General features: G+C 51.5%; 1 protein-coding gene across 19 annotated transcripts in view; it reads left to right on the forward strand.

The window, feature by feature from the left end:
* Positions 1-21,532, forward strand: part of ZNF618 (zinc finger protein 618) — a 170,021-nt gene that overhangs the window by 105,213 nt on the left and 43,276 nt on the right. For 14 of the 19 annotated variants that reach the window (XM_019754622.2, XM_019754625.2, XM_019754623.2 and 11 more), the window contains exons 3-8: positions 3,093-3,352; positions 11,173-11,250; positions 11,913-11,951; positions 16,587-16,676; positions 17,520-17,555; positions 17,649-17,726. In XM_019754622.2, the coding sequence (XP_019610181.2) occupies positions 3,093-3,352; positions 11,173-11,250; positions 11,913-11,951; positions 16,587-16,676; positions 17,520-17,555; positions 17,649-17,726 (581 nt within the window). The remainder of the gene's footprint in view (positions 1-3,092; positions 3,353-11,172; positions 11,251-11,912; positions 11,952-16,586; positions 16,677-17,519; positions 17,556-17,648; positions 17,727-21,532) is intronic. The other 5 variants (XM_019754624.2, XM_019754627.2, XM_074330887.1 and 2 more) reach the window with 3 other exon arrangements.

The following is a 21,532-nucleotide window of genomic DNA, read 5'->3' on the forward strand; positions in this document are numbered from 1 at the left end:
CATAAGGACAGCTGACATCCATGGAAATTTACTCCATGCCACGTCCCTGGCTCATCTCCTGCCCCTACCCTGGCAGGATCATGGTCTCCCTTTAACTAACAGAGAAGGAAACAGAGTCTCAGAGAGGGGAAGTCTCTTGCCCAAGTTCGTAGGGTGTATGGACACCCAGGCTTTCTGACTCCCCAAAGCTCTTCCCTCCCTCCAGAATGTCATGATACTAGTGAGGTCCTTGAGGGCAGGCAGGGGCACTAAGTCTGTTCACACAGCATGGTCACCACTTTCCACCAGTGTGATCGTGTCTGAGTCACTTTAGATAAGGTCCTGGATTTACATTTTTGAAATTGATCCTTACCAGGCCTTTTGAGTAGATGTGGGGGTCCCCGCTTCAGGGATATGGAAACAGCCTCAAAGAAGGTCAGAGGCTCGCTCAAGGTCGCCAGTCGGAAAGTGATATAGAGCTGGGATTTGAACTCCTGTCGGTCTACCTCCACAGCCCCTGCAGTCAAATCTATGTCATGTAAGATCCTTCCCTTGTGCGCGCTCCCCTCCCCCACCCCCTGCAAGACAGTAGATACCCGTAGGCCCTTTCCCCTGGAGCCACTGTCCTAGGTCCCTTGCAGACATTGCCTTGTTTCTGCATCACCGTGCTGAGGGGTAGGTGCTGTGTTTACCCATTGTATGTGTGTGAAGACTGAGGCTCAGGGCAGGTGTAAGTGTATGTGAAGTACTGAGATTTGGCCCTGGGATGATCCTACTTCAAACCCTGGTGCTCTTTGCATCTCACTTCGTCCGTCACATCCCATTCCCACCAGGCTGTCGGCCAGCCTCTGCTCTAGTGCCTCAGTGCCACGGAGCTCCCCCACCCCCAGCACGTCCCTTCCGTTGCTGGCTGGCGTGTTCTCCCTCCCTAACGCCATACCTGTCCCCTTGTAATGTCTCAGACCTGTCCGTCCTGGTTATGCTCCTGGGGCCTCTCCGAACTTGGAGGTTTTTTTGCTGGGATGGGGTAGGCACCCTCCCCTCCCAAGAGGGTGCTGGACCTTAGCAGGGGGGGCTGTAATTTAAGATATCCCTGGGGAGGCAGTAGCAGCCAGCAAAGCGAGGAGCCTCCGTCTTCCTGCTCATCCACTAGCACCTTAGTTCTGACTGTTCTGGATGCCGAAGATCAGGAGTGGGTGACATGGGGTGGGCAGGCTGTGGGTGGGCAGGCTTCCTTCTGAAAGTTTCTTGCCCAGTCTAGGTCCACCACAGCTAAGAGCCAGCATGCCTGCATCAAATCTCGATTCTGCTTTTTTGTAACCTTGTGACTTGAGACAAGTTGTTTCACCTCTCAGTGCCTCTGTTGCTGCATCTGTAAAATGGACACAATACCAGGACTTGTTTCTGTGGATGAGAGGAGTCAGTGTATTAGAACACTGGCACATAGGAAACTCTCTTTAAGTGTTTCTTTAATAAATAAAGGAAACAAAGGCTGAGGTGATTGAATCACCTGTTTTACATTTCCTGCGGAGGAGAAGGGCATAAGGCCAGACAGTGACTGGTGATTCTGACGTGGCAGGCATCACTGGGTGCTGAAGACGGAAGGGACAGAGTGAGAGATGTCTGTCTGCCTCTTCTAAGGCCCTGTCCTACCTGATGACCTTATTTTACCGTGATTACCTCCTAAAGACCCTATCTCCAGACACAGTCACACTGGGGATGAGGACTTCACCATAGGTGTTGGGGGGTGGGACACACTTCAGATCCTAGCACCTCCCTAGTGGCCTTTCTCTGAGCCCTTGTTAGCGGGGACCTTCCCTCTCTGCTCAGTTCCCCATCCTGTCTCTACCCTGAGAGACAGCTGAAAGCTGGGAGGGGCAGCAGATGCGATGAAACCCATGCTTTTGTGATAGATGGAGCTGAAGCCCTGAGAGGAGAAGGGTCTTGTCGAGAGTCACACAACAAGCCCCTTGTGGATCCAGGATCAGAACTCGGGTCCCTGACTCCCAGCCTGGTGCCTCCACTGTGCTGCAGTAGGTATGCCAGCGGGCCTTGCCTGAGCGTGCCTCAGGGCTGGGCCTTGTAGGTCACAGTGCACACGCTTCTCTGGAGCAGTGGGGAAGGCTGGACATGGCCAGGGCAGCAGCCCCAGGGCTAGAATCTGACTTGATTTCCCAGTTTGTGCACGTCTTGGCTTTCCCGCCGCAGAAACAGGAGTAATGGCAATGATCCCCTGCTAGAAGGATGAGGGGGCCCTTATGATAACACGTTTCATGAGTAGGTGGTAGGGACCTGGCTTCGTGCCTTGACGTGCCACCAAGCTGTGTGTGGCCCTGGGCACGTCACAGCTCTGGTCTAGGCCTCAGTGTCCACATGTCGTGCCCACCTCTATTGAGCTCATACCTTGAGGATGTTTTCTGATATTTAAGAGCCACCTAGAGGCCAGCGTGTTGGGGCCACGTGTTGGCTCTAGGACATCTCAAACAAGTGAGCCTTTTGGCTTGTGGTTTACCATCTGTAAAACTGGAGCAGGGAAGAGCTTGGATGAGCTCTCCAGGCCTTCTGCCAAGGAGCAAAGGGAACAACACGAGACACTTTGCGTACATCACACCACTTAAACCCTTGCTGCTCCACATGCGGGTGGGAGACTGGTACAGCGGGGCCTCGGTGGGCAGCTGTTAGAGCTGCAGAATCTCAGGCCAAACCCCGGACCTGCTGAACCAGACTCTGCATTTCACCAAGATTCTCAGCTGATTTCTGTGCACATTGAAGCTTGAGAAGAACTGATTTTAACCAGCCAGAGCTCTCTCTGTCGGTCTCATAATTCCAGTTATAGGAGTTACTGGGCACATTTAGACCTCTTTACACCCCAGCTTCCCCGTCTGTAAAATGGATGGAGTTGGAGCCAGACTCGCCCAGTATTTTTAAACTGTGTTCCTTGGAGCTCCAGGGTTCCCTGGAGGAACCTTGGGGGTAGCCACGCTTCCAGGTGAGGTTCATGTAACAGGTGGGCCTGTAACTAACCATTTTGCAACTCCCTGAGCTGGTGGGCTCCCAGATAGGTCTGGGGGATGAGTATGGGTCCACACTGAGCAGATTCTCCTCTTTCCCAGGGAGCGCTTGAAGCGCAGCCAGAAGAGCACCAAGGTGGAGGGGCCAGAGCCCGTGCCGGCCGAGGCCTCGCTGAGCGCCGAGCAGGGAACGATGACGGAGGTGAAGGTGAAGACGGAGGTGCCCGACGACTACATCCAGGAGGTGATCTGGCAGGGCGAGGCCAAGGAAGAGAAGAAGGCAGTCAGCAAGGATGGCGCCAGCGACGTGCCCGCCGAGATCTGCGTGGTGATCGGTGGTGTCCGCAACCAGCAGACCCTCGGTGAGTGAGTGTCCAGTCACGAGGGTCGGGGCAGATCCACGTCCTGGAGAGAAGAGACCGGGGATCTCCGCCCCTCTGTGGCTTAGGGACCCTGCGGGGTCCCCTTCCCCCCACCTCTGGGAGAGACCCAGTCTCCTTAGAGTTGCCTTTGCCTCCACAGTCCTAGTGGTCTGGAGCTCTTCTCTTTCCACCTGATGAGGCAAAGCCCTACTCATTGTTTGTAAGACTGTGTTCAGTTAAATGCCTAGAACTTCCTGCAGACCTGGTGAGTCCCTCATGCTGTGGGGCTCCCATGCCCCTGTTGGATCCAGCTAAACCCATGTCACCTAGTGTCCCAAATGCCTGTCTGTATTTCTTCTTCCTCGGCTTCACGGGGGAGTCCCAGGGCCAGCTCTCAGTGCAGGTCCTGTTCAGAGCAGACGCCCAGTCAGGATCCGGTCAGGGACAGACTGGTACCTTCCCCTGCCTCTTTGGTCTGGGCCAGGCTCAGCGGAGCTCTGTGGAATTGAGCTTCTTAGAAATCATGTCTCCCCTCACTTTGTAGCATGAGCCAGGGGATACCCCTCAGGGGCTGCCTGTACTCCTGCCAGGTTCACACATTCAGATGCCCACAAGGCCTCACAGATATGTGTATTTAGCATACGGAGCGATGAGCCAGACAGGCAGGTGGTGGGGATCGAGTCCAGCTGGAGAGCCCATGCCTCACACACACGGGGTGGGGGGGGTGGGGGGGCTCACTCCTCAGTCGCTGCTGACAGTAACTATGGGGGAAGACAGGCTCAGCGTGGCCAGCTCTCTGGATGCACCACATGCCAGAAATGAAAGTTTTCATGTCAATGCTTTTGGCTTTAACCATTGGCGACTAATTTGACTTCTGAAATCTGCCAAGCAAAACATCTCTGTGGCTCAGAGTCATTCCTTAGGCCAGAAGCTTGCAGCGCCTGGTCTATAAAATTAAGTCCACATGCCTCTGCCTGGCATCAAGGCCTTGCCTGCTCTGGTCCCAGGCTTCTGTTTTCATCTGTGCCCTCCTCATTGTTTTCTGTGCTCAGTGCGTTCTTAGAAGTGCGACCACCTCCCTCTCCTCTATCTGTCCTTCCTGCACCAGCCCCAACTCACCTCTTCCCAGCTTCTAGGTGCACAGCCTATGTGTGGCGTGTAGGGTCTTGTGGGGGCAGCTTCCCTGTTGTCCGTTTCCGCAAGTTGAGACTCAAGTCCTGTTGCTGCCTTTTCTTCCCAACCGCTGGCAGTCAGCCTTGAGCTCCGTTTCCCAGCTGTTCTTCTGCTGGTTCTGGTCACCACTGGCCCCACCTGGGTCATTGCGGCATCCCGCTAACGGCCACGCTTTGTGTCCCCTGCCCTTACCTGCCTTCCACTCTGGCTGCAAGGGGCCTCGGCGAAAACAAAACACCGGCTGTGTCACTCCCTGCTTATAAACTTGGGCTTCCCCACTGCATCTAGGGTCAGGAGCATAGCATCAAAGTACTCCATAACCTGAGCCTTTAGCCCCATCTCTTATTTCTGATCTTCTGGGACCTTTCATTCTAGCACAGTCTGCTCTGCAGCATTTCCTGTCCTTTGCTTATGCTGTTTCCTCTCCCTGGTATTTCTTTCCCCCACATGCCCAAATCCAATCCATCCTTCGAGGCCAGCTCTGGGCAGAAGTGGTCTGTTTCTACCCTGCCTTTCACTGGGGCACACATCACATCTACTTGAAGTTAGAGGCACCTTGTCCATGCCTGTCTCTGCCACAAGCTTGGGAGCTCCTGGAGATTGGAGCTCCAGGACCTGTCAGATCTGTGTCCCTGTGCTCTCCACTGCCACCCTGTAATACCTAGCAAGGTGCCGGCTTCTAGGAAGCAGTGTTGACATTGGTGCTGTAGGTGTCAGCGTGGGGTTAGGTTATGCCATAGTAACAAAGATCCTAAAAGTAAAAAGAGATCTTGGTAGCTCAAAACCTCAAAAGTTTATTTCTTAGTCCTACTGCATGTCCATTGTGGGTCAGTTAGGGGCTCCACTCTACTCTGGACCTAGGATCAAAGCAGCCATTGTATGGAATGCTGCCACCCATGGGACAAAGGGAAAGAAAGCTCTGGAAGGACTCATACTGGCAATTACCTGCTACCACCCAGAAGTGAGCAGTATTAATTCCATCTGCAGTCATTGGCCAAAGCCGGTCACGTGGCCCACTCAACCTCAAGGAGGCCGGGAAATGTCCTCCTAGCATGTGACAAAGGGGAATGAACCAGGACTATGTGGTGAAGAGCATCAGTGACGTAACCCAGGGCCATATGAGAGAAGACTGTTTTCAGGGACCTGTGTCTGACCTCTGTCTTTCAGTATTCACTCCCCGAGGCCAGGGACTTTCAGCTGCTAGTGAATGTTAGTTAACGGAGGAGAAGACATGTTCTTGCTCACTTGGGGCGGGGATGTGTGATTTAAGACTCACTGAACCCGGTAGCTATTTATTTATGCCCTTTACCAGGAGACGCCCAGAAGTGTAGTTGAATTTGAATCTTGGGATGGAGCCAACAGTCTGGATTTGGCGGGGAAAGCCTAGAGCAGCCATGCTAGGGAAATGTTGGGAGTCCTCCCTGGGCCAGCTGCCTGCACAGTGACAAGACCCAGGCTCTTGGCCTCGTGCCACCCACCGTGCTGGTTTCCAGCTCAGCTGCTGCTCAGCAGCAGGGTCCTTGGCCCCACTGTGCCTTCGCGTCCTCTTCTGTTAAATGAGGCGTGTCCCCTGTCCCGGCCACCTTGTGGGGATCGAAAGGGGCAGTGGAAGAGAACAGCGTTGTGTGCCAGCGCGCTTGGCTCCTTGCACTGGGAGTGAATCCAGGCTCTGACTTAGTAGCTGTTGTGCCTTGAAGCTACTTGACCTCTCTGTGCTTGAGTTCTCACAGTTATAAATTCATCAGATTATGTGAGGATTCAATAAAGAGAATGTATTTAAAGTACTCAACATTGTGCTTAGTAAACGATTAGCTATTAGTGGTAGTAATACTAGTACTAATAATATAAAGTACCTCTTCAAGGGCAAAGAGTACTCGTAGTAATATTTTCTACTTTTTTTTTTTTTTTTCCTCCCAATTTTAAGAAATAAGCCAGTGTGATATAGAGGGAAAAAACGGGATGGAGAAGTCTGTGGGCACTGGATGAGGTGTCAGAAAACATGGGTTCTAATGGGGCCTCAGTTTTCTCATCTAAGAACTGGACAGAGTTGTCCAGTTCCTGGAGTTCCTTTTCAGCACCGCCTCCCTAGAATACAGGAACTTTGAGTACTTGTGACATTTCTGAGTAACTTGTGGGCAGACCCTTGTGAAAAAAAGGTGTGAAAGCCACAGTGACGAGTTCGAAGTGGCACTGTCATTTTGGAGCCGGTACCAAACAGGCCCACGGGCGCTCCCTGCTGGTCATGGCTGCTTGTCTCGCATCCATCCAGGGTGTAGATTCCTTAAGGGTGTAGATTGTGCCAAGCAAGGTTCAGGCTTAGAGGAATCTCGCTTGGCCTCAGCACCAGGAAAGAAAAGCACTTAACAAACAAGTAAAAAAAAATCCATGTTAGAATTGAACCTTTTGAACTCATCTAATCACAAGATGGCAAGTAGATTTTATCTTGTGGGCGAAGTCCAGCTCATTGTTGCTGGCTGTTAGGGGTCTGTGTTGGAGCTGCTCAAGTGGGGCGTGACTGGCTATTGATGTTTGCCATGGATGTGGAAGTGGGCAGTAGGGCTGCTCATGCTGTAGATTTGACACTCCTGTCCCCCTCGTTTTATATAAGGGCAAACAATGGCCTGCAGAGAGGAAGAGCGTCGCCCTGAGTCACACAGCAGGTCGGTGACATTTTCTTCCACTTTGTGGTAGAGGCCCCGTTCTACCTCACAGCAGCCCTCCCACCCGCTTCTGGAAGTCAAACAAGGAGGGGACGCATGCCCGGGGAGCTGGCCGGGGGCGGAATGCTGGCTAGAGCCCTCCCCTTAAATGAACCCGTGCCACAGTGAGCTTCTGTGCCCTGCTCACCAGGCACTGGGGAGTTAGCGTGTTCCCGAGGCACTTGGCAGGGGAGTGCGGGCTTGTGCAGAGCCGAGGGCCTCTCGAGTGCCATGCTCAGGGCTCAGAGAGGACTCTGTTGCTGAATAGAATAGTGGTCCTGTTTGGTCACCCAGTGCTGTGCCATGAGGGAACCTCCCGTTTGCCTTTTCTCGGAGCTCCGTCCCCCTTATTCCCCCCATGTCCTCAGTGGCCCTTTAACAACCATCAGACAAACAGTGTTCCCAATGACACAAACATTATCTGAGGCACTTCCCATGGAGGAGCCCGGGTCATGGACACGGGGATGGCATTTGGCAGCTTCTCAGGCTGGGAGAGTGGGGAGGGACCTCAGTGCCCAGGAGGCAGGCTGCCAAGCCTGCAGTGGTTGCTGCTACCTCCCTGCTGCCCGGAAATTCTTGTGCTGACAAGGGCATCCCTCGCTCTTAGAAAGAACATCACTGCCATTGGAGCCAGCTTGGGGTTTGAGGGCAAAACCTTGAGCTTCCTTACTTAGCAGAGAGAGCAGAGATAATATGGACTCTGACAATTTTGTTGGATAAAACCGGAAGTGAATTAACAGCTGCCTCTCCTCTCCTGACAAGCTGCATGCAGAGGTCAGCCTCAAAGGAGTGGCAGAACCACTGAGGTTTGGGGGCTCCTCCTCTATGTGGAATGTAAACCCAAGGCACTACTATTGCTACTCTCCAGTTCCACATTCATGGCAGGCGTTGCTAATTAATCACTGCACACGTTGCTAACAACGTACCTCAGAATCCTTCTCAACACAACACACCCAGTAAGTGACTATCAGCCAGAATTGAAAAATCCGAGGTGGAAACTTCTTGTCATTCTTGTCCTAGATGGTGAAGACAGGACATCCAGGCCATGGAACATGTTCTGGTTCTGAGAGAGAAGAAAGCCCAGATCCCATCACGGTGCTCAGAATGTGCTGCCACGCAGTGTGTGCTCTTCTCTGTGCTGTGAGACCCCTGGTCCTTAATCCAGGGCGGTTACACGCGAGGGAGCCCAGGGAGAGCCGCAGGTGCCTGGAGACTTGGCTGGCCAGGGCTTCTCCCGTGGTGGTGCAGGAGCCCACGAGGGAGCGAGTGACCCAGCGGGGCCCCTCCTCAGATGAGGGGTATGGACCAGCAGGTCGATTCTAGAGTGAACTCGCAGTGCGGAGAGGGGCCTCATGGAAGAGCTAAGGGCTGTTTGTCCTGGGGAGGAAGAGTCGGGGGGTAGAGGTGGGGATGTCTGTAGGCCGGGGGAAGGATGGGATCTAAGTGTTCACAACTTAGAGTATTTTGGTGGGAGGGGTTGGGGCGGACACATTCCAAGTAGCCCCAACCAATACGGGGAAGTTACCAGGAGGTGATTTCAACTCAGTCAAAGGAAGGACTTTGTGATTATGGGAACCAGAACCAGATGTAAGCCTGTGAGGGAGCGAGTTCCTGTCTTGGAGATAGGTGAGCAGAGAGGGTCACTCCCTGGTCTGGGGGTATGAGGGGGAGTCGGGGATCAGCTGGGAGACTGGACCCTGCAAGGACGTTTCTAGGCATCGAAATTTGAGCACCAAGGAGTGGAGCTGTTTGCATACAGGCAGGGCTGCTCAGACAGGAGGGGCAGGAAAAGGGGCAGGAGGGGCTCGGCCACAGTTCCGGAAGGAGCAACAGAAGAGCAGACAGCCATTCAGACAAGGCCACGTGGGTTTTCGTCTGTGACAAACCTGGTAGCGAAGGTGCCAGGTCCTGCTTCGTAGTGCCAGCTGATAGTTTCCTGTTTCAATAAGTGGTTGGCAGGGCTTGGCGCCTGAGCCTGCCAGAACCAACACTAAGCTCTTTGCTGCAGCTACTTGGAAAGGAGGGGGATTTGGCCACCCTCCCAGGCGTATCTTGTCTCTGCTGATGACGCTTCATCTGGAGGTCTGAGGTGGAAAGGGGATCCCGGTGGGAGGGACCCCATTGTAAAGGGCCCATGGGCTGTAAGCCAAGAGACCCAGGATCTGCCCTGCTGTGGGTCTTTGGACAGGTCCCTTAACCTCTGTGAGCCATACTGTCTGGATCGATCAGTGGGTATCATAACATCTGCCCGTTTTTCCAGTAGGATTGTTGAGGGCAGAGTGAAGTAACAGGTGTGAAAGTGCTGTTAAGAGGGGACAAAAATGCAAAACTGATACCAGTGGTATTAGCTGATGCCTGGGACGTTGACATCTGGGGTTAGCTTTGGAGTGACAGCACTCTAAAAGACCAATGGCTTCACACTCTTTTTGTTTAATACCTCCCAAAAGAATTTTGGGAAACGGTTATTCTCTTTCACATTTTCGAGTTGACATCTAACATTTGTATCCAAAGTTTAAGTAATTGCAGAGGACGTACTTTCCGAGTATCGTGTAAAAAATGTGGCAGTTTGGAAAGAAAACTGTGAACCACTCTTTTAAGTGTATCCAAGATAATCCCACTCCTACTGCTATTTGGTATCCGCCATCATCCGTTGAAGAAACATACGAACAGGCCCATCTTTAGCAGAAATTCTACACCTTTCTTTTTGCTCCTTGAACTCATATTTTCAGTGAGTGCTCTTTCATTAGCTTCCTTTTTCCAATGAGGAAACTGAGGCCCGGCCAGTAAATGGTAGAGCTGAGACTCCATCTAAACTAGTGGTTCTCATACCTGGTTGCTGGGCATCAGGTATGAAAGGCAGATTCCTGGTTAAAAAAAAAAAAAAAAAAGGCAGATTCCTAGGCCTCTAGCTTCAGCCATTGTCGCACAGTAAGCCTGGAGTGGGGTCAGGGCCTCTCTATCTGTTCAGGCTCCCTGGCCATTCTGTTAGGAAGGACGTGGCCTGGGCCCAGGTGGTGTCAGGCCTACGGGAGGGATGGACAAGGCCCCTATCCCTGGGGCCCCTGCTTGTCTTCCCACCGTGGGCCTTTGCCTCGTCCTCTGAATGGCATGGTGCGCTCTGCCTTTGATCTGTCTGAAATGCCCACTGGAAACTCAGCCATTTCAGTCAACCTGTTCCTGGGAGAAGGGCCCAGCAGAGGGCTGGAGTCAGGTGTGTATATCATGTCGGTCTCTGCACATCTGAGGGACCAGGACAGCTCCTCAGCAGACAAGGGGGTTCTCCTTGTCAGGCACAGCTGTAGTTAGTCTGGGTACTTCCTAGGGGGAGTGTAGGACCACCTTTAAGAGGTAGGTACGTTTAGCCCCTTTTTACAGATGAGCAAACTGAGGCTTAGTGCATCTAAGGAAATTACCAAGGTTGTGCTACTGGTAAGTGGCAGAGCAGGGACAAGGACCCAGATGTCTCTGATTTGAAGCCTGTCCTCTTATCCTCTGTCCCATCTCAGCAAACAGGAAAGGTAGCTAGAAATTAATCTAATGCATTCAAGTGATGATTTCCTTACATGGGTGCAACTTATTCCTTATTGTGTAAGAGCACTTTTGCATTCACCTCCTTTTTCCTCAAGGAATAACTATGAGAGTTACCTAAGGAACTTACCTTCTCCGTCTTACAGATTTGGACACTGAGGCCCAGAGATGGTAAGTGACTTTCCCAAGGTCACTCAAAGAATTGAGGCAAACCTGGAACAAGACCCAGGCCTCCTGACTTCTAGCTCAGCCCTGTTTCCGCTGGTGCTTGCTGCCTCTTTGCTTGCCAGGGACAAGACAGCCATTGGAGGAGCCCTGTCCCTTTGATGCAGAGTTCACGGTCCCTGGAGGCATCACTGCGGGTCCTGGGGCCATGTGTTGGGTGCTGGCCGACTGATCTCTTCCTTTCCTGTTTTCCAGGATCCTATGAGTGTGGAATCTGTGGCAAGAAGTACAAGTATTACAACTGTTTCCAGACCCACGTACGGGCACACCGAGGTGAGCAGCGTGTCCCTAGGGCACAGTTCAAGGGCTGAGCCTCCCTGTTCTCTGCCTGTTTTTCCACCTGCTCCCCTCATGGGTGACGCCAAAGGCTCTCAGAGCCCCAGTCTTCTCCCTCTTTCTGCAGCAGGAGGCAGACCTGAGAAGGAGAGGAGGCCTCCTTTACTTGAGGAAACACACAGGGGTAGGAGGCAGCAGGACATGCCACCAGGCTTCTGCTACCAGTGCCCCCTGCCTGCTCTGCACAGGCCTGCTTCCTCCCAGAATGCTTCAGTGCTGCTCAGTGTCAGTGGCACCTGTAGGGAAGGTATTCATATGTCATCTCATGTGCCCCCCACAACAGCCTTGGAGTTGGGGCAGGGCAGCTGTCCCCATTCTGAAGATGAGGGCACAGGCTGAGGGGACAGGAGAGTTGGCTCCTGACCCTCCCTGAGCCTGGCAGACAGGGGAGAAGGGTACCGGGTCAGGGCCTGACCGACAGGCGGGGTGTGGGGCAGGACAGTAAGCCTCTCGTTCCCTGCATCTTGAGTGGGCCGGGAGTGTCCCTGGGCACGTTGTAATGGGTTCTCCTGGCCACTGCCCGGCCCTTCTTCTTTCTTTTGACACCAGCCCTACCATTGGTCTGTGTACTCACCTCCTTCTCATTCTCTCTCTTACAGACACTGAAGCCACCTCAGGGGAGGGAGCCTCCCAAGGCAGTGAGTATTTTTCCCTCCTTGTGGGCTTTAGGGAGCCCAGAGGGCCAGGGGTGGAAGGAGGCGACGCTTTTATCCCTCACCCCCCAGGGGTGCCTCAAATGGCCTCTGGGATACACGTTGCTGTGGTCCAGACTTTGTGTCCAGTGAGTCCTTATGAAATTGTAACACGGTACTGCAGAGCAGCCTTTCCCAAAGCATGTTCCGTGGCATGCTCCTTCTGGGGAAAGCTATTAGGGTTCTGCTGGTAAAGGGTTCTCTGGCCAAGTAACCTGGGGAAACCTTGAGTTCTGCTAAGATGAACATGTTTCTTGCTGTAGACTTCTCAAGGCCCTTCAGTGGCAAATAAGCATGTGTCCCTCCAAGAGGGGTCCAGCGTATGCCGTTTTCCTCTGTGTTTTAATTCCCACTCATGGGTCTGGAGTTGCACAGCTGATGTCTAGGAATTGCTGCTCCAGAGAATTATCTCGTGAGCACACATGGGCACCCAGTTGCTGAGGGGTGGTATCCCAGAGCGTGGGGTGTGCAGGGCCTTGACATGTGGGGACAGTGTTCTGCTTTGCTGCTCATAGGCCCTGCCTGCCCTCACTCCAGATCTAAACCCATGGGCCAGGTGAGCAAAGGAAGCCCGCCACAAGAGCGTTCCTCCTCTAAGATCTGTGTACAGAAAGTATAAAAATAGGGGACGCCAATGCATGCTGGAAGAGTCAGGATGCTCGTTACCTTTGGGAAGGGGCTTCTGAGTCCTGGTACTTGAGCTGGGCATTGGTGACAGGTGTTTTTGGTTTATGAAAATTGAACAAGCTGAACACTTAGAATTTGTGTCCTTTCTACGTCAGGGGTCAGCAAACGTTTTTATAGGGGACTACGTATATAGTAAACCTTTCAGAATTTGCAGGCCAAACATTTCCATCACAACTGCTCAATGCTTCCATGTAGCATGAACACAGCCAGAAATGATATGGAAATGGATTTCTTACCAAAACAGACGGTGGCAGGCCATAGTTTGTCACCCCTGTTCTACATGTTTGTTAAGCCGCCATAAAAAGTTTCTTAAAATGTAAATACACATGACCTCCCCCCACATCTGAAACAAAGTAGTTTAAGGAGGTGCCCGGGACTAAAACGGAGCCTTAACTGGGCGAGATCCTAATAGCATGTCTTCTGAGGCACTTTCCCGTTCTGTCTCTCCGGAATTCTTATAACCACGTGAGAGGCAGGCAGGGCTGAGGCTACTCCTCCATTTTCTGGAGGAGAATTTGAGGCTCAGATTAGTCGCTGTCTGCTGGAGGGCCCACGGCTGGACATCCGGAAGCAAAAGCCTGCCCCTTCTCCCCAAGCCCTGCCCCTCTCTGGCCTGGCCCCTGGCTCCTTTTCCGTCAATAGCTCCCTTCTCTTCCGGCTTCCATGGTGTGCCTGTGGTCAGCCACACATTTAAAGAACTTCCCCATTTATCTTTCCTTCCTTGGTTATTCTGGGCCCCTGGCGGCTCCAGCAGCCCCTCAATGATGTGTTGTGTTCTGTCTGGCTTCCGTTGTTCCTGGAGGCTTGCTGGTTGTTGAGGACTCTGTAGCTAAGGATATTTTTAGTCCTTCCATCACTTTTTCCTTCCTCCCTGTGGAATTTTCTCCCCATGGCCAGTGTGCTTTATTTTATTCCCAGTCCTGTATCCCTGCCCAGACCCAGGCCAGCAGTGCCTGCTCGGAAAGCCTGGCTTCCTCATAGCCCAGCCTCATTACAGGAGCCTGGCTGTGGAGCCCTGGAACCAAAAGGGCCCCATTGAGAATAGCAAGTCCAGCCTACCTATTTTGCAGATGAAGATACTGAGTCCCAGAGAGCAGTCATGCAGCTTGTTAGGGGTAGAGGTGGGCATAGAAACCAGGTGTCATACCTTTAGCCCAGGAATCTTGCATTTATTTGTTAGAAAAATTATATAGTCATGCATAGAGGCCTCTTACCCGCCTTTCAGCTAAGAATATAAAAGATTAACTCCACATCTAGTTCTCTTGCTACTGTCACATCGATTCCCTTTGCAAAACAATAGTATTAGGTAACATTTACCAAGTATTTATTGTATGTTAGGCATTGTGCTCATTTATTTATTACAACTCAGGGAGATGAAGGAACTACCATTCCCATTTTACGGATAAGAAAACCACGGGGCAGAGGTCAGGGAGTGTTTCCAACATTAGTCGTACTTGTAAGCAGTAGAGTTGGGTTTGAGCTCAGACGGCCTGACTCAAGAGCCTGCCTCCTAAAACGGGTTTGCAGTGGCATTCCTGGAGACACTGGGCTCTCTTGGGGTTTGAAAAACTGGGTTTTACTGACAAAAAGTCATTTTGCCTTTTTTCCTTTGGGGATAACTCTCTTTTTGTCCTAATCCCCTCCTGCCTTAGGTGGGCCCAGGGATGTGGTCCCCATCCACACTGAGGAGAAGTAGTGGCGTGGGATTCAACAGAGCAGGGTGGGGCGCTTCTCAGGAGCAGAAACTGAGGGTTCGTTTCATGTTTTATTGGAGGTGGTAGACGTGGCCCCACTGGTAGGAGAGACTGTGTGGACAGAGACAGGGCAAGCGGGCAGGCAGCTGTGGAGGGCGACCAGCAGTGGCCGGTCTGGGCGAGGAAATCCAGGGGCAGGGCCCCATCTGGACCAGCAGACCTCAGGTAGCCTTAACTTCTCCACCTCTGTTCCCCAGGTGTGTAGCACCAAGAGATTACATCCAGATGGGACCTGATGGGGGAGATTGTTGTCTAAGCTGAATGCTGGGCATGGAAAAGGATGAAGCCTGAGCCAGGCTTGGAATTCTGGAACCACCAGCCTGGAGAGGCCCCAGGAATCAGCTCATATACTACTCTCTCCTCCCCCTCAAATTAAAGAGTAAAGAGGGGCTCTGAATCCCAAGGTGGAGGCAGCAGTTGCTGGCAGAGTGGGTGAGGCAGGGCAGGACCAGGCCTCTGCTCCCCACAACTCTCTGGTTGGTTCAGGTGTGATGGTGGAGCCTGGTAGGATGGTGGCATGTCTGGACCCTGCCTGGTCCCCACACCCTCATAATGTCTGCTTGTGCCAAGGCTGTGTGTGCGTCATTCAGGAACCAATTATTCTCTGTGGCCCTGGCATCTACCAAGGCACTATCAGAAACTGCAGGTGCGGTGGAAGACGTGGGGGCAGAGGTGGGGAGATGGCTAATGTCATCTGTGTCCCAAAGTCCAGCTACACGAGGGCCAGAAATGTTTCCACAGAACTGCCTGGCATTGCGACCTTGGGATGGAGGGGTTTCATCAGATCCTGTATCTGGGTGCTGAGGAGCAGAATGGGGGCCACGGGGCTGGTGCCCTAATCCAGGAGTAGAGGGTGGCTTATCCAGACAGAGAAGGGCCACGTGCCCTGACTCAACCATCGCTTGGAGTTAAGTGAGTGTTTGAATCCTGGCTATTCCCCGCCCCACAGTGCAGCCTGAGCAAGCCGCCCAACCTCCCCGTGCCGGGCGTCCTCAGGAAGATGGGGTGGATGGGTCGTCCCTAGATCACCTCAAGGAATGCACACACAAGGTTGTGCTAGTACAAACATTAGCGTGTTGCCGGCGTGGGAGGGTAACGTCCTGTGTAAATATGGCCTCAGACTTCAGGTAGACCGAGGGGATCATCCTAGTTTGGATCTTGTATCCATTATCTATTGCTGTGGAACACGGCTCCCCGAAACTTAATGACTTAAAGCAACAATCACTGATTATCTCACGGTTTCTGTGGGAAGGATCTTGATGTTGCTTCACTGGGTCCTCTGGCCATGAGTCTCTCAAGAGGCAGCAGTCAAGATGTCGGCCAGGGTCGTGGTCTCATCTCAAGGCTCAGCCGGGGCAGGAGCTGCTTCCACACTCACTCCTGTTGTTAGCAGGATTGGTCCTCACTGGCAGTTCACCAGAGGCTGCTACATGGATTTCTCTGTGGGGCAGCATACACATGGCAGCTAACGAGAGAGAGATGGTGTGAGCAAGATGGAAGTCACAGTTTTTGTTACCTAATCTCAGAAATAGCATTCCATCACTTGACTGTACCCCATCACTTTAGAAGCAAGTGACGAGGTCCAGCCCTGACTCAAAGGGAAGGGATCGCATGAACATGAATGCCACAAGTCGAGGTCATTGGCAACCATTTCCAAAGCTGCTTGCCGTGGGACCTCCCAGCTGTAGGGCTTAGGGGAGGTCCCTTCTGAGCCTCAGTTTCCCTGTCTGTTAAATGGGTTACTACTTCCTCCCTCAGTTGCAAGGACTCAGGGAAGAAATGCAGGGGCAGCGCCCAGCCTGGTGCCTTGCACAGGCAGCACCCAGGAAATGGTAGCTATGTGATTGTTATTTTCAAGTAACTTCACGAAGGGAGGTGGGGCCAGTTATGACATAGGTCCTTAGGAGCTCAGCTCACATAGGGTAGGATTGGGGGGGTTGGCTTGAAAATTACTTTAGGGCTCCCCAGTCTCCTTGTGTAGAAGACCCCTAACACCCCAGGAATTGGTTCTCCATGGCATCACCAGTTGGGGCCAGTCTGGGCTAGTCCTTTCGTTTTTGAGGCAGATGAGCTGGCCCCAAAACCTCTACCCCAGGTGACTGAAGCCCTGGTAACTATGTGTGTCTTTCCATCCCCACAGACAATTTCAGGTACACGTGTGACATCTGCGGGAAGAAGTATAAATACTACAGCTGCTTCCAGGAGCACCGAGACCTCCATGCAGTGGATGGTGAGTCAGACCCCTCACTCCACCTCCCCCACTGCTTTTAGGACCCCCACCCTGCCCCAGCCCTCCCCTCCATCCTCGTACCCAGAGGAAGGTCATCAGTGGCCAGACTGAGGACAGTGACCAACCCCTGAAGGTTCTGAGGGAGAAAAGGTCTCTTTCATTCCCCATATATACTTCTGATTTGGGTAATGCAAGTGAAATTGCTGGTTTTGTAGATTAAAATCAGTAGAATACCCACAATTTTATATTGATTCATTATACAATTTCATATTGAGTATTCACATGCTCTGGTGAAATTAAACCAATTTTTAAAAATGAGTGATGGTGTTTTAGCATCTTAGATTGTAGAGTTTGAAATTAGAACAGTTAATTTAGGTAATTTGTTTTTAGAATCTCAAGAATCCTAGAAATAGGGTCTTGGACCTGGGAAGGATCTGGGCACTCCCTCCCTAGCCCCACACCCCAGCCCATCTCAAGTTATGACAACCAGGTGCATCCTTCTCTCACCTCCTCTTTTTCTCTCCTGTCTTGGCCCCTCAAGTGGGTACTGGTGAGTCCAGAAACAGGGCAGACAGAAAGCATCTGCCTGCCCTTGGGGAGGGCCCCTGCTGTGGAAGGAAATGGAACGGAGGCACAGGCTACGTCCCGGTTGGGACGCGCCCTCCTGTGGCCCCTGGTTTTCTGGGGCATCGACTCTGGCCAAGGCAGCTCTCCTAGGCCCCAAAGGCAAGCTTACCTGGACAGAGGCTGGGAGCAATGGGCAGAGGCAGCTGTGGGCAGGGACTAACAGGGTTCCTGTTTGCTTCTTTCCTTCTGCGGCTGCTGCCTCCCGCCCGGGCGCAGTGTTTAGTGTGGAAGGGGCCCCCGAGAATCGGGCAGGTAAGTCCTCGGTGGCTAGCCACCTCCCCTGTCCCCAGCTGGGCTCCCAAGACCTGGTTACCAGGGCGCTAAGGGCCGTGTGTTCTCCCACAGACCCCTTCGACCAAGGTGTTGTGGCCACTGAAGAGGTGAAGGAGGAACCCCCAGAACCATTCCAGAAAATCGGGCCAAGTATGCGGGCCTCTCCCTGGGACAAGGGCTGGGTTGGGAGACTGGTGGGTGCTGGCTGAGGGTAGCAGGGTGAGTTCCGCCGCTGGAAGGGGGTGGCACTGCTCATCTTGCATCAACATCGCTGGCTGGTGAGCCACTGGCCTCCTTGTACCTCACTTTGCCCACCTGACAAGTGGGTCAGTCAGTGTTAGGACTTTAGCTTTTGAGAAGCGGCAGGACAACACAGGGTCAAGGTTAAGGCAGTGAAGGTAGCGCATGCTTGGTGCCCTGGCAGTCTGTTAGCCGTCCTGAGCCTCGGCTCCTCACCTATGGCATGAGGATGACATGTCCCCGCAGGTTTGTTGGGGGATTAAATGAGATCATGGATATGAATCACCTATTAATTAGCACAGTGCCTGGTACATAGTAGGTGCTCAGAAAATACCTGTTGTTACTGTCATCTGAAGGGGTTTAGCAGCCAGTGAAGCTGTCCAGGGCAGCCACATGCACACCATCTGTCCTTGTCCCAGTAAATCCCTGAGGGCAGGAGCCATGCACAAGACCTGCCTGCTGGCGGCATGCTTGTACTGAGTTTTGTGGGGACACAGTGGTGAGATGGGGCCCTGCCCTTGGATCATGCACGTGAGGTGAAGTGGGGGGCGTAGGTCAGTAATCAGTAGTTGCAGCATAGCCAGAATCACAGGGGGCTGTGGGTATCGGGGCACCTGACCAGCCTTGGGGATCTAAGAGGCTTCCACGTGGGGTCCAGGGTGGAGAATGAGTTCCTGTGTCTCACGCAAAGGTAGGGGAGCCCCACCAGAAATTGAAAGGCAAACCAATCCTGCATTCAGGTCTTCAAGAGCCTTGAATGCCAAGTGAAATTATTTAGATTTCATCCTGAGGGGAATCAGCCAGAGAGTTTACTAAATGGGGAAGGGACTTCATCCGATTTACATTTTAGGAAGACCACTTTGGCTGCTGCAAGAATGGATTGGTGGTGGGGGTGGGAGGTGTTCTCAGAAGTGAGACTCCTCTGGTCCAGCCCTTCAGAAGTTTACCTACTTGTTTATTCCTCTCTGTACTTCCTGTGCCTGTCTTACTACCCAGCAAGAAAAGACCTTTATTAACTCAGCGTCATCACAATAAGGATTAAGGTGGCTTGCAAAAATATACGCACAAACGTAGAACGAGTGGATATGGAAATCTGAGGGAAGGGAAATCGAGGGAGCTACAGCAGTGAAGCCAGAGTTGGTCCTCAGCGTGGAGCTTCCAGACCCTTGGAAGGTGTTGGCGAGGTCCCCGGCATGCGTTTCTTCCTCCTTCCTCACAGGGGATGATTGTTTTTACTTTAATACAGTTGCTTTAAGCACTCAGGAAACTGCAGATGTGATAATATCTGTAAAGTGGTTAGCTGAGTGCTTATCATATGCTTAGTAAATATTCAGTAAACAGTAGCATTAAAATAGTCTTGACAATGAAGAAAATGATGAAATCCTCAACACAAAACTGTTAGAAGGTAGACTGTGGGAAGACCCACATGTGCATCAGACATGTTTCACGATGGACATTCGGAGACAGATACAGGACAGGGACAGCACACCCAGGAACCCCCGCTGTACTACCTGCCAGCAGCCCCCGTATAGCACTGCCCTTCCATCTCTAGCATCATAACTATGAAAATGGGCTTTGGAATCAGGCCCTGATTTGGGCTGGCATCACCAGTTTACTAGATATGTTCCCCCTCTGAGTGTCCTTCGATTCATCTGTAAGTTGAGAACAAGAATGTCTATTCTACAGGACGAATGCATAAAGTTCTTCACCAGCACCTGGTTCGTATTCAGGATGTCACACATGAGCGACGTTGCCAAGAGGCAGGCGAGTGAGAGCTGTAGAGCCATCCCAAATAGGAATCCTGGCTCCACACTTAATCCCGCTGTGACATCCTGCAAATGTTGTAATCTCGCCAATCCACCATTTCTTTACTTATTTTAAGTGAGTTTTTCCAGAACCCATCAGCTCCAAGTCAAATAGTTGTTTCAGTCTAGTTGTGGAGGGTGCAGCTCACAGTGGCCCGTGTGGGGATCGATCCAGCAATGTTCGCGTTAATAGCATTGCGCTCTAAACAACGGAACTAACCGGCCGCCCCCAATCCACCATTTCTTTAAAATGGAGTGACGACAACAAAACTCAACCTCAGGATTGTCATGGAGATGAGATGAGATTGTATTTGTAAAAGAATTAGTCCTTGACACTTACATGGAAAGCATTAAATAAGTAGTACCTACTAATTATCCAGACAGGTGCAGAACACAAGGTAAAACTTGTTCTGCATATCAGTAACTAAGCCTTACAGACAACCAGTGCTAGAACCTGGGAGGAATTATCCCAAATGACACAGAGGAGGGAATCGTACAGAGAAAACCAAACCAACTTGATGCTCGGGAAGTGAGGTCGTTAGAATAGTGTGAGGCTGTCCCTTGTTACCACTCAGGAACTGCCTTGTGAGATAAAAATACTGTTTCTTGGACTTCTGCCACTTCCTGTAACCAGGCCAATGCCACAGAACCCTAAAAATGATGAGGCGTAGAATAAGGGGAATCAGTAGCAGCATGGTGCCCTTGAAAGGACTAGTTGCCACAAGTAGTGCTCTGTAGGTCCCGAAAGGGGAAAACAACCTAGCAGCAGTGCATGCTGGGAAGCACATCCTCCATCCCTGCATCAACTGAGCAAATTGGAGAATTGGGTGCTTTTGGAGGAAGAAACCAAAGCCATGATAGAGCAGAGGAATGCTGCTAGGGAGACAGAGTTGGTCAAGGGGCCCTGTGTGGCAGCTTGCTCTGCAGCTGTAGATCTGAGAATTACCACCATGGTAATGGTCTACTGTGATAACGGGAGATTGAGGGCAATTCATTCACGTCTACTGAAACAGGATAAGCTAGACTCATTTTTAGGCTACTTGATTTTTATGTGTGAATAAGGAAGAATAACTCGTAAAATAAAAATAAATAGGTAAATAAAAACAAAACGTCAGCACTATGAAATTCCACCTACCATGAAAAAAGAGAATTTAGGAGACCCAGAGGAAGAGAATACCTCTGCAAATGATACTGCAAACTCTAGAAGGAAATTCTGTTTGACAACCACAATTGATTATAAGAAAATATGACCTGTCTTAGTCCCCTCGGGCTGCCTTAACAAAATACCAGATGGGTGGCTTATGCAACAAATTTATTTTCTCACGTTTCTGGACGCTGGAAGTCTTGAGATCAGGATACAGCATGATCGGGTTACAGGGAGATCACTTTCTGGCCAAATACCATCACATTGGGAGGCATCAACATCTGAATTTGGGGGGGGCAGAATTCAGTCCGTAGCATGACCCCTGTGAAAAAGGAGCCTGGAGTTGTATGGCAAAAAAGCTACGGGATAAGATGAAAAGGCAAAGAGAGAGACCTGCGATGAGGAAGGATTGCAGAGAAGCTGAAAATACCAGAACCGCACTAAAATCTCCATTGTAGGTATCAAACAGCAGAATCGATTTGCAGAAATGGAATTAATGATGTGAAGGACAAATTTGAACAGATGAAGATAGTAAGAGGAAAACATGATAAATACGGAGAATGCAACCGGTTGCAGAGATAATTGATGGTATTGTGCCAGTGGGACAGAAGCCGTATTTCAAAGATACAATAGAAGAAAAATTTGCTCGGCTACAGGAAGACTTGTGTATGCAGATTTAAGGGCTCATCATATATCAGGTAGAGTCCATATAAGTAGACTCATAACTAAATGAGTCCTTAGTGACTTTTTAAAACTATAAATATAAA

Source organism: Rhinolophus sinicus, linkage group LG04, assembly GCF_036562045.2.
Source record: "Rhinolophus sinicus isolate RSC01 linkage group LG04, ASM3656204v1, whole genome shotgun sequence".
In the NCBI taxonomy this organism is placed as follows: Eukaryota; Metazoa; Chordata; class Mammalia; order Chiroptera; family Rhinolophidae; genus Rhinolophus; species Rhinolophus sinicus.